At 42.4% G+C, this 13,046-nt stretch overlaps 1 protein-coding gene across 1 annotated transcript in view; it reads left to right on the top strand.

The window, feature by feature from the left end:
- The window catches only part of NSMCE2 (NSE2 (MMS21) homolog, SMC5-SMC6 complex SUMO ligase), a 133,766-nt gene that overhangs the window by 118,204 nt on the left and 2,516 nt on the right, over positions 1–13,046 (top strand). Inside the window, exons 5-6 of the mRNA XM_084280309.1 lie at positions 11,466–11,566; positions 11,883–11,989. Coding sequence (XP_084136435.1) covers positions 11,466–11,566; positions 11,883–11,989 — 208 coding nt within the window. The remainder of the gene's footprint in view (positions 1–11,465; positions 11,567–11,882; positions 11,990–13,046) is intronic.

Below are 13,046 nucleotides of genomic sequence, written 5' to 3'. Positions count from 1 at the left end.
GTGCTAAATAAGGTGATGCTGTTCGGAGATCCTACTGCACCAGCTCTGTTTGCACTTTTCCCACACTGCTTGCATGCTCTTGCAACATCTCAGAGCAACATAACATTCTCTGTTGGCAAAGGTATAGAGTGCTGCTTCGCTTCATAAATGCTGTTTGCTTCCCGGGACCCACTACAACCCATTCCTGAAATTCCAGATCAGCGTTGTCAGTGATAATCGAGCTCCTGGTTTCAAGCTCTGAGCTTGTACAAGCCAGAGGCCAAATGTAGTAACCCAGGAATGCATGATTGCAAAGACTGTCACTTCCCAAGGAACTCTGCTTACTGCTCCATGACTGCCCTTTCCACATACCTGTGGGTGTCACTAACACGGTGACTCTTCCCTGTTAGATTTGTCATATATGGGTGGACAGTACCTCAAGCAGCTGAAAGTTTTGAAGCGATCATTTCCTATGTTTACAAAATCACCATGGGACTCGCTGTTGTTTTCCAGATTCCCCGGTTCTCCCAGGCTCGAATCATTTCTTATTCAAGTATGAGCCCTATGAAGAGCCCTTTTGATGCTTTATATGTTTTCCTGTATATGAAATGGGATGCTGTACTGTGACCAGCTTTGTAATGAAAAAACTAGCAGGGCATCGTTAGGACGTGTGTGGTCTCATGGCAGTTTCTCAGTAAGGGCTGAATGTGTTTTGTCATGGGGAGAGCTTAACTGCGTCATTTGTCTGTAACTAGCGTTTCCTATTGTTGCAATTTTTTAAGGATAGTCCCTTTATGGCCTTTATTAAAAGTGCTTTTCAGCTTCTTAATCTAACGAGTGATTCCCTACTTTGTGTTGGATGTTCTGGTATTGGCATACACGCCATATCAAGGTCTTCCTCATACCCAATGTAAATCTCCCCCTTGTCCTGTCACGGCAGGCCCTGGTAAAAAGTCTCTCTCCATCTTTCTTATGATCCCCTGCTATATATATTGATTCTGTCCTAAAAGGTTTTCCATCGCTTCCAGCCACTGAGCTGAATTCCCACATATTTTTACCAGCTGTAGCCAAATGTGTAGAAAAGGAGGACTCTCAATCACCTGTACAAACCAGAGTCTCAGTGACACCGACCTAACCTCAATTCTGTGTTGCAGGGCTGTGCTGGATTTCTCATGTGAAAGGAGTGCTAAAAAAACCAGGCTGTGCCTTGTCTTCGCTGTTTTGAAGCAGCGATTCCTTAGTGTAGCTCTGTTGTATATTCAGTTTTGTTTTCCTTCCTTAATTAGTGCAGTTACTGTTTCACATACATTAAGCATTTTATTTTGAAATACACTATCTTGATCTTTCTCAGTATATGTGTAGGGATTGTATGTTTCTGAAAGAGGCCAGCCAAGGAGTGCAAGAGAAGTTAATAGTTCTTAAAAGGACAACTATATTGTTCTCCATCCTGCTAGTAACTCTAAGATTGAAATAGCTTGCACAGTGTTAACTGCTTTGCTAGAGAGATGAAGACTGCATAGATTGGGGTGTGATTTAGCTGCATGCTCGTTATCCTTACTACAAAGCACAAGTGAGCCTGTAACTGCTGTCCCATCAGTTCAGCATTAGTTTCCCTTGCTCTCCTGTCCTGTTTAACCCTTATTTCTGCTGCTGCGTGCACCCCTCCATGCTGAGGGTGTTCGAATCATTTTTCTGTCCCATTTCACCACCCTTTAAACCTGATGTGGAGAGAAAATTGTAGACACGGAGAGACCTTGAGGGTGTAAAAACGCTTGACTCATGTTTGACCTTAGCTAAGCCCCTCGTGGCCTTCCCAGGACCCCTGCCATAAAGCACAGTTGTTTCCAGATTGCCTGTTACCTGCGCTGTGTGAAAATGTGAAGGTGCAGTCTGAAATGCATGTGTCGGTGTATGAATGGCTCCTGTAGAATGGTAAGGATTCTCTGGTGCATGTAGCATTAGTGAAGCTGCACTCTGCCACCTACGAATGGCAATCTGCAGAAAGAGATGTAAAATAAATATCAATACGATTTAAAGTTCACTACCAGTTACCAGCAGCAGCAGGTACTTGGCTTCTGCAGTTATAATCCAGGAGTATTTATAGCTCAGGGCTTTAGCCTCAGATTTTTTTCCTACCAACTGCCATTCAGGAAGCCTAATCTTACATCACAGCACAGGTTGAGAAAAAGAACTGTTCAGTTGTCCCTAACTGGCAATAACAGCATTATGTTTAGCTGCCCAAGCCCCCATGATGCTGTTTCAGAGGATTCTGTATAAATTGGGACTAGCAACATTTTGATTTCTTCTGGGGAAGGTCTTACTGAGGATGATTTTAGTGGAGACCTGCTCAGCATGCACAGCACGGTTTATGCAAAATGTCTCTGCGCACACACGTGCAGTGTGTTGCTCTGCCTCAACCTAAATGAAAACCTTGCAGTTTTAGGATTGAGCAATGGCAGATCTGCAAGTTCCTCTTTAAAAAAAACCAAAACAACTGTGAGCTTTATTTCTTAACTTGTTTCAGTATGATGTTAAATGTTGGGTGGGTTTGTTTTTCCCTTTTCTCATGCAAAGAAGCATATTTTATGAATATGACTTACCATAAAATGATTGTGTGTTCTTCAGTGCAAGTGTTAGTTTTCTCAAAATAAACAACCAGATATTGTGCAACTGCTAGTCCATACTGGTTTCTGTACTTTTTTCCTGTATTTTTTGCTTTTAGCATGGAACTGATGCATTTGTTAAGAATGTATTTGGAAACTGTTCATAGCTGTAGTTACTTGGGGGGGGGGGGGGGAAAGCAGTGTGGTCTAATGGGAAAGACAAGGGTCTGGCACACAAAATGTGCTGGAGGCTGTGGACCTGTTCCTGCCCTGTGCCTCAGTTTTCCAGCAGTGAAACTGTCATGGTAGTAAACCTGATTTTTCTTAATAGTGGTTTGTGTTCATGAGAAGAAGGAATTGGGAATGAGTCGTTCCTTTAGGAAAATTCCCCTTCTGAGGAGGTTGTTGTGGCTGTGGGCTGGTGACCAAAGGCAGGAGTGGAGCAGGATGCAGCCCCAGTGAGGACTCAGCCAGTGCCCAGCATGGTGACTCCAGCTGGGACAAGCTCTGAGATGGTGCTGGAGTAATGACCATGACATGCAGACAGCTGAGTCTTCTCACCCAGCCCAGAGGCCATTTCATTTCACCAAAAGCATTCCAGGCAGTACAAAGCTGCAGAATTCTGAATAACTGCAGTGCTAGAGTTTATATGTAAAATACAGAAGAAATTAATTTCTGGAGAGAAAGCTCAGGAAATGAACACAAATTCTCTCTTTATCCATCTTGATAATGTAACTCCAGCAAATAACATGGCTGTATATAGTGGTTCACTGCATACTGAATTATAATCACTTGATGCTCTGTATTTCTAAATGAAGCAAGTTCATTTTTTAAGTGGTTAAGAGCTTTAGAAAGTGCTCTGAAGGGTTGAAATGCATCACTAATAACAGAATTGGAAACGTTGCTCTGGTCATTAACACTCTTTCTGAAATAAAATACCTCACCTAAAAGTTTCTTTCAAGTGTTTCAACACTGGATGAAAAAAGAATATTTTATCTCCACCATTTTAGTTTAAATTTTCATATTTGTGCTCATGTCCTTATTCAAGAGCAATTTAGCATATCTCTTTTTCCTTGCAAAGAGAGGCAGACCTGTCTCTCCAGCTTCCTTTGGGAGAAGGGGGCTGGGGAGACGGTTCCTTGTGCTGCAAACCCACCAATTCCCTCAGGTGAGAAATTGCTCTTTCCCATGTTCTCTCTGCAGTTTCAGGCAGCTGCTGAGTTCGTGCCATCCTCACCAGCCACAGAATCACCAGGGTTACAGCTTCATGCCCTCCCACCATATACCTCGTAAATATTTTTCCCTATGCCCCAACACACAGCAAACTTCCATGGGTCTGTGTTCACCACTGCTGCTGGGGCTGGGGTGTAAAGACTTCTGTGACTGTATAAAGATGGGCAAAAAGTCTTGTGAGGAGAACTTCAAAAGACATATTAAAATGATAATCAAATGGGTAGTCTTTTAGGGATGTTTCAGTGGATCATTTGGGCTAGCTAGGGCTTTGCTGGTCATTGGTTCCATGGCAGCCTGTTGGAGGGACTGCTAGGGAGCTAAGCTGCCCTGTTTGCTTGCCTTAGCACTGCTTTTTTTGGTTTTTGCCCTGCTGTTACCCTGGTACAGTTCTGTCCAGGCTTGTTCCGCCTGGAAATCTGTCACCAGTTCAGCTTTTCAGAAACAAATGACTACAAGAAGGCACCAGTGGTATACTGAAATGGGCAAAGCAGCCTCCAACCATACAGGTTACAAGATATGTGTGACATTGCTGTTTGTTCAGAGGTGTCATAGGCATGCTTTCTGCTTGTGAGTTAACATGGAGGGAAGGACTTGGCCTGGATTGTTGGGAGAGAATTTGAATTACGTTTACAAAACAAGCATCCAAGGACAGCTCAGGACTTAGTGCGTAATGCAGACCTGACGCCAACCTGCTGTCATACTGACAGCTTTCCCTGCTCCTGCCTTTCTGGAGTCCACTGTGGCAGTGGCTTCAGCCAGAAGGCACTCCTAGTGCCGAATAAGAGCGTCCACACACCGAGTTAATGCCAAGTAGCTAATGCATTCTGCCTTCACACCCTCGCTTGTTTTGCAACAGCTTCCCTGTGTAGGCAAGCCCTGCATGTTCATGTCATTTGATGGTTAGCGTTGCATCAGTGACATTCCAGATTCTGACCACAATGTTAGTAATGGAAAGTGGTTCATCTTCTAATGAAATGGTAGGCTGGTAAGGATTTTTTTTTTTTTCTGGTTGCATCTTTTGCAACTTTTTTTTTAATTTTTAATGTTTCTGCAGTGACTTTCTTCATTTTATAAATGTTTGTGATATTCTTCTAATCTCTTGATATATGAAATGATCCTCTCTAAACATGGAAATTGCCTTTATAGAGTATACCATATGAAGCAGTGATTGTTCAGCCTTTTTCCTTCTGGAGAGCAAGAGAAAAACCCAAGCAATAAAAATGATCTTTACATATATTTGTAGCTTAGTCTGGTACATTTCTTCCTTGAAAGATACTCCAGTTTTTCTCTTGTTTTGCTGGTACTGTGACATCCCTAACACTTTTGCTCTGTTGTCACATGCCTGCCACACTTTCACGTAGATCTAGATTTTCCTGGTCGTGTGTGTAGTCTGTTTGCAGTTAGGCATATTTTCAGCAAGCCTTTTGTGTTTAACTTGCTTATTAGGTTTACATGCTGTTGTGGGTGATGATAGTTAAGATGGAAGAATATGGCCACCTTAGATTTTCCAGAAATAGTGGCTCCTCTGAGCTTGTTGATGAGCCTTTGTGACATCTTTTTAGATTAATCTTCATCTCCCCCAGGAGCTTCTTCAGATCAAGACCAGACAGTACTGATGAGGAAACTGCAATTTGAAATATCATCCATAGACTTTGAAGTGTGGATTTCTCATGCTGGTTGGCAGTAACAGAGGGAGCAGGAAAGCTGCCTCTGTGTGTTTGCCCACCAAACTGTTCAGTAGTGTGGTTTATAATCAAATGCATCCTTTCTGTTCACATTTCTAGGGACACGGTTCCCACTGCACAACAGTCTGGATTTCTCAAGATCTTAAGGTGGAGATGATCTCTTACTTCTCACTTTGAATAGTGCAAGTTGAAGGTTTCACAGGGCACCTCTGGAGTTTGTTTGGGTCTTTTCCTAGGTGGGATGTGTAGTCACATGTTATTTATTAATACATTAAACATCAAATTGTATCTAGCTTCAGGTGTCTTTCCACCCCCTCCACTTACGTTTCTGTCATGAGTGTCCCATAGCATTTCCATCAAATCACTATGACTCTTCATTTTAAGGTCATTCTGGAAAACTGGCATCAGCCAGCTCTACCCTGCAGTGAGAGGATAAAACGGGAACAGTATTTCCATTTGGAATAGTGCATTTAAAAAGGCCTGTGGTGTACTGGGACAAAATGCTCTAAAATATGCAAGTGCTGTGAACTTGATGGCATTAAAGGATTGTTTATACAGGGTTGTTGCCTAGTGCAGGGTGCTGTCCTTTCCTTCCCCTCTCTTACTATGTAAAGGAACTAACAGTTTACTAACTTGTTCATCTGCTTTGTCTTTCACACTCCAGGAAAATCAGAATGGCTTATATTTAACGGGCTTGACATTTTATTTTGGATCCACCAAGTTCATGCCCGTGTACTTCTTACGCAAACACGTGTAAAACAGGGCACGTACGAGGGACTTGTCAGTGAATTACCAGCAAATTGCTTGGCCTAGGCAGGAGCAAGTAAATTTGCAATTGCAATCTGGAGCAACATGTTAGAGGCCACCTTCCTTAGATCAACTTGTGTATTGCAACACCAGCAAGTAATCAAATTGTAATGTACTTTAATGCAAAGCCTAGTTTGGCTTGGTTGGCAAATTAAACTATCGTATGCCTCTGGCAAAAGCAGAAAGCCTTTGAACTGTTTGACTGCAGCTGTAGCTTGCACACCTTATTTTCCCTCTTAAAAATCAAATTAAACTGTAACCTGCAGCCTCTGCGGTATGTTTCAAGGAAAATGAAACTGTTGCTAACCTTTCTAGCAAAGATAACTGTCTCTGATCAAGCAGAAAAGTCCAGGCCCAAATTCCCCTTTCCAAGTTTAGACAAATTCATTGGAGGAAGACTCCAGGGCTTATTAAGTACAAAGATATTACCTCTGAGTCAGGAAGTCCTTGGCCACAGATTGCTTGGGACTGGGAAGGTTTGCCAGGAAGGTTTTACTCTGTGCTTCCCCTCTTCTTTCACTCCTCCTACAGCATTTAGTGTTGATTGGTCCCCAGGGGAGGACATGGGATAGTTGTTCTGGTCAGCTTCTCAACATCTGAAGTCTAACCCAAACTCAGGGCACTGATGAGGATGCTGAGCCACTCTGTAAGCATTGCCTGTGGTGGTCTCAGCAGTGTGTTTCGTGGAAAGGAAGCTGTGTTTGGGCTCATTCCCTCCTTTAGACTTGTCCTTGACTGTTCCTCACCCTACACCAGCAGTGCCCCCTTTTCACTCTCAGGGTGCAACTCCTGGATGTGGTGATGTCCTTCACCTCCCCCACCTTTCATTATTTTCTGTGTCCTGCTAGCAGGAACTCTTGGCATTCGTCTTGCCTTTGTAACATTCATGTTTTTCTTGGAGCTCTCCAAGATAGGATTTTTCCCAGCCTGGACGAATTGCTGTTATTTCTATAAAGTCAGCAGTACAATAGACCCTCTTGGGAGCCAAGACCTTGTCTGTCTAGTGGCTCAGGCTTCCAAAGACTCAATCCTGCATGCTTAACATTACCCTTTGATTTCCGGGATTAGCGTTTGACTGATGGCAGGTGAGAAGGCAGAGCAGTGCAGCGCAAAAGGAAGTGAATCAATTAAGTTTACATTGCAACATGTATTCACTCAAAACCGGGTCAAGGCAAACTTCTCCGCCTCAGAGGGACAGGAATTGGGTAGAGGACATCGATAGCACTAGAAGTAGTAAGTATAAAGGATCCTGTCCATCATGGAAGAGACAGTGACAAGGGAGAGGATATTTCCTCTAAATGCCTTTTAATGTGCATACTGCTTGGTCAGATCCCCAGTGTAGCAGTTAATGTCTCTGCAGTATGTTTTCCTCATTTTTAAAAGTTGGCTTAGAAGTTCTGAGTCTCTCTCAGCGGAGTAGGTGAGAACTGAGCTAAGGCATATTAGTCACGTTTTTATCAAGAGATGAAAGTGATAGAGATAGAAAGTACTACCAGCTTTTAATTAAAATTGAATAAGTAAAAAAGCAGATGGCAGTTGCAAGATTTATTAAGATGTGTTACCATAAATAGATACCTTTATGAGAATGCAGTTTTATTATAACAGTGGGCATTAATTAGCTGTAAACATCGTTGCTGAGATAGCCAGATAGAAAATGTGTTACTAATACTCACAACAATTGGCTGGATGGAAAACTAGAATCTCTCAGACTACCAAAATAGATACATGTACTTAGGGCAACATCTGAATTTCAGGAACAATAACTTAGTGTTTTCTGCATCTGGTTTTAATTTGCAAGGAAAACTGAATTTTAGAAAAAAATGTAACCTGGCTTACTTAAATATGTATGACCTGGTGGGTTTATTTCTTCTTTCAGTACAATAGTCAGACTTGCAAGTTAGAACCTCTGAACTTTTACACGTTTCATTTGGTAAAAAAGCCCTTTGACCTTAACAAAAACATCTTCCAGTCTGGGTTTATCTGCTGTTTAGAGCATTTTACTGACCAGCTCAGGGTGTATGCATGTCCTGTGTAACCTCTGCGAAATTCGCTATAATTGGAAAAAGCTATTTTTCTCTCTCCTCTTGTAATCTAGAACATCAAGCAATAACAACAAATCTGTAGGTGGTGTATCTGATTTATGCTAATCTGCTATTGACATGTTTGAGGTATCACTTGCATCATCCCAGTCTTGCATATTTATTATTAAAAATATTAGCTGCTTATGAAAAGGAAATATTTTAAATAATTATTCATTTGTGCTGTGATAACCTCTTGAAACCAGGGCCCCGCTCTGGTAGACCATATACAAACTCGTTGCAAATGTAGTGCACCCTGAAGTGTTTCAGATAAGCTTTGCAATAAGAGGTCCATTTGAATCCAGGAAGATTAATATATCTCACCTACAAGGGTGGACTCATGGAATTTCAACCATTAAACATGAGGCATTTAAATCACCTGCAAAGCCAGGATGGGAAAGAGGTAGACACAGCCTGTGATTTACCTGACATCATTTTAGAGACCTGAAACCTTCAGGAGAGTCTCAAAACACCGGTACCCAATCTTGAGCTGCCAGTTTCAACCTTGGTTGCTTCAAGACAGTCCCCTAAATTCTTGTGTCGGTACCTAAATAAGCACATGCAGACATGATGAGTGTCAGTGACTCCTTAGCAAAGTCCGACCGTGCTGTGCAAACTGAACACTCTTCCACGAGAGGCCACTTACATGTCCAACTTAGACTGCTGTGCTCTAAAAGCAAACTCACAGGACCACATTTTAAAACTTTACCCACCTTCCTTGCCATCTGCATATCAATACCAAAAAGCAATAAATAAATAAATCTTTTGTAACCAATCACCTGACTTAGATCTTCGTAGTGCTGCTGTGTTCTGACGTCACTGACTGACGTCCTGTCTGGAGCTACATGCCCAGTTCATGAGTTGAAAGTAAGTACAACACAGAAAAATGTGAGTTTCCAGATGCTTTCCAGAGGAAAAACGAGAGCCGCAGGACATCAAAATTTGCAGAGTTTAAGGAAATTTTGAATCTCTTGTTCTTTGTTGGCATTACTCATAGGAAAAGCAAATCAGTGTGGTAGTTAAATAAAGCAGGCCGTGCCGAAGCTGGGGCCTACCAATATTTGCAGTATTGTTAAGCCTTGCAGCCTCAGTGGGATTTCACCCATTGCTTTTACCCCCCAGAGTTGTATTTTGTTCAAAACACTGTGTGCTTATGATAGAATAATTGGAGTAATCTAGGAATAATTATGTGACAGGTTTTCGTTTCTGAGAACTGGAAACTGGTGCACATCTTTCTCCATACCATTGCAGTGTCTGTACTGTTAAACTGTGCCCACTTTTTCCTCCTGATTTGCAAGTGTTTACTGTGTTCACTTTTGTTATGGGGTCCGTGTCTAATACAGGCAGTATTACTGATTGAATGAGGCATTAGTAGCAGAAACAGAAATACCCTTGATGCTTGCCTGAGTGTTGCCTAAGTATTTGCAGGAGTACCTGGCTCAGAAACATACCCAAATGCTTGGAAAACCCTTGGATTGTTGGAATGGAGGGGAGCGCAGGAGGAAGGAGAAATATGCAAAGAAAACCAGCACACTGAGAGGTGCTGCACTGCAATACTGAGATGCCAAGAGTACCTCAACCATGCTGGCTCACATGGCAGCCTGCTCAGTCTAGACTGGGTGTGAGGGCTTGTGATTGTTCCACGAGCCATGTCAGCTGTTATCAGCCGGAAGGTGATGGCATTATACAGGCATGCAGGACTGACCATAAGTTAGGAAACACTGGTCCTTAACAGATGTGGAAGACTCAATACCAGGGATGCAGTGGTGCAGAGATGAGCTGATACCACGCAACAGCAGCCAAGGCAGACAAGGCTGAGACTTTGTAGAATCATGGAGTGACTCTAAAACCTCTGTGGTCACTTGCATTTCTCACTGCCCCCTTGGCAGCCAAAGCCAGTGCAGGCCACCGAAGGATTTAAGCCGCTCTGAACCCTGCCTTGCTACAGTGCAAACTAGTTTGTGCTGCTAGAGAAAGAGAAATGTTCTGTGAGGACTATGCCACAGGACAATGCTGCAGAAACATGGCAGAACTACCCCAAAGGAATGGACACTTAGGGCAGGTGTTAAGTTTGCCATTATTTCCAGATGAGATTTCAAGAGAAACAAATGCATTCAACTAAAAACTGAGATTCACAATAACAGAGCAAAGTTAGGAAAAGATAAACCAACACATATACTTGTCTTAAGGTTATACTTAGCAATCCTCCTTTCTGCACCTGTGACTCAGCTAATTGTTTCTGCACAGCACCCTGGGCTGGTGCACCCCTGGGGTACCTTGCCTTCTTCTTCTGGTAAAGGTGGGCATCCGCATCTTCTCTGGCTCAAGGTGTATTTCTTCTTGTTTGTCTGCCCCTCATTCCCTGGCATTGGGCCATCTCATGTTTTCTGGGAGATTTCAGTATTTCATTCTGCCCCTCCTCCTTAAGGAGTAACACTCAGTAACGTTTCCATTGTCCATCTCAAATAGCACTTTCTTGGCTTTTGTTTTTCACTAATTATAGTCTTGTTAAAATACAGCAGCATCGCTTTACAAATGGTGCCTTATGATAAATATACAAATTCCTTTTGAAGTATGTACTGCTCAGACAGGCTGGATGGCAAGCTATTTATGACACTCAAACACAAAGTGATCTTGAGGGTAGAACTGGCAAATCTGCAAAGGCTCCACGTCACCCCCTGTTAGATTTTGGGATCTCATCGACATGTTACTGGGTTTTGGTGAACTTGAACAGAGAATACCAGAGGCTTTACATCTATTCAGGGCAGCTTGCTTTCCTTGCCAGCCCTCCTTTCTAGCACTGGCTATAAATAGACACACACAGACACAACACACACACATACACACACACCCCCACACCCCCCACAAAGTGGTTGCCACTTAAAAATCCACAGAGGTTCTGTGGACTGCACAGTATGTTTTGCAGTCTCTTGTTCAGGGAGTGGAACAGAAATATGTTGTGGCATCATAGATACCACCGTGAGATAATGCCTGGCAAATGCTGGGGTTTATTTGCTTATTTTAAGTATTGGCTATCTATATTAAATATTAAATGAAAATTGTCTTGTTTCCCATTATAGTTTGTCATCGATCAGATAATGATAACGAGGCCATTGAACAAATCGATGAAGATATAGCTGTGACTCAGAGTCAGATGAACTTTATTTGTCCCATTACACAGGTATGCTATCACTGCTACTGTAACCTATTGGGAAAGAGTTCTTTCATATTCTTCATTGGATGGTTTATTACAAGTCTGCAATACCTGTTAAATATCAGGTGATACAAACTGCAAGTATTATCAGAGAAGAGTTGCACTGCTTAACCCCACGGAAGTGGGGATGCAGTTTGTCGTGCGGGACCTGACCCCGCTGTTTCAGTGGATTGCTGCTGTGTATGAATGGCAAACACACTTCCTGCTCTTTTACATAAAATCATGTAAGAAGCACTTTTGTGGGCATCATCAGTTCCTTTAATTCAAACCTTACTGATTACAGATGGAAATGAAGAGGCCGGTTCGGAACAAAGTCTGCGGGCATACTTATGAAGAAGATGCCATTCTAAAAATTATCCAGGCTCGAAAGCAGCAAAGGAAGAAAGTCCGGTAAGCTAACAAGAATGTGTGGAAAAGCTGTTTGCTTTGCTGTGTAAGTGGAATTTTACTCCACTTGTTCTAGGAAATGTATTTGGATTGGCAAGGCTGCAGGAAGTAATACTTCAGCGTCTGCCCGAGTCACAGGCTCCTCATTAGTACTGGACACGTGAAGGAGCTTTTCTTTTTAATGAAACAACGTGCAAGGAAATACTCAGGAAGCGTGTGGGGAAGTTACAGCTACTTGTGGTACCTGCACAACAGAAGCAAAGAGATTCCCATAGATATGAACAACAAAGAGAAACTTCAGCTTCCTAAAATTTAGCTGCTCGTGTCACTTATTTAGCAAGCCCTGAAGTTAATGAAGAAAATAAATGTCTCCTGTGTGCACCCGCTTTTGCAGTTACATTCCAATACAAATGAGGAATATTAAGACACATGAGTGTAAAAGTATTAAAGCAGGACTTTTTAGGTAGTTCAGAGTTTAAGAATGATCTGACAGGACTGCACGGTTCCTGCCACGACGCAATTAAATAGTTCTTACTTTATATTATCAAAGCAGCCTGCCACTTTCCACACAGGACATACTTTTCTGATATGAAAAGATGTAACTGTTAAATCTTTAAACCTGAAGTTCTCCCCAGTAAGTTTAAAATATAGGGTGGTTGTGATTTATTAAAAAAAAAAAAAAAGAGAGAAGGAAGGTGGCCCAAAGACTTCACGGGGCGGGTTTAAAGGTCGTATCACTTCAACATTAATTTCACCTTTGTTTTTACACCGTATATGCTAGATCCTCTTGCTTTGGGGTTGATGACCTCATGGAAACTTACTGGTTGTGGACTTTTTAATAAATGTGCAGCTTGCACATGCTCAGGAAGGTCTGTCAGAGACCAGCAACCTGATTTCCCCTAGATAATGCCACAGGCAGTTCACTTCCTCCGTCCGTTGCTCTTGCATTTCTGTGAGACTCTTCAGACTCTCCCCCCAGCTCCATGCAGGGATACGAAGGCAGGGTGGGATTTCTTATTCCACGCTCCTTCCTGCCTACTGGAAAGCACTGCTATGAAAT

This window comes from Gallinula chloropus (genome assembly GCF_964237585.1).
Source record: "Gallinula chloropus genome assembly, chromosome: 2".
NCBI classification, from domain to species: Eukaryota; Metazoa; Chordata; class Aves; order Gruiformes; family Rallidae; genus Gallinula; species Gallinula chloropus.
This window is presented reverse-complemented; position numbering and strand designations above follow the sequence as displayed.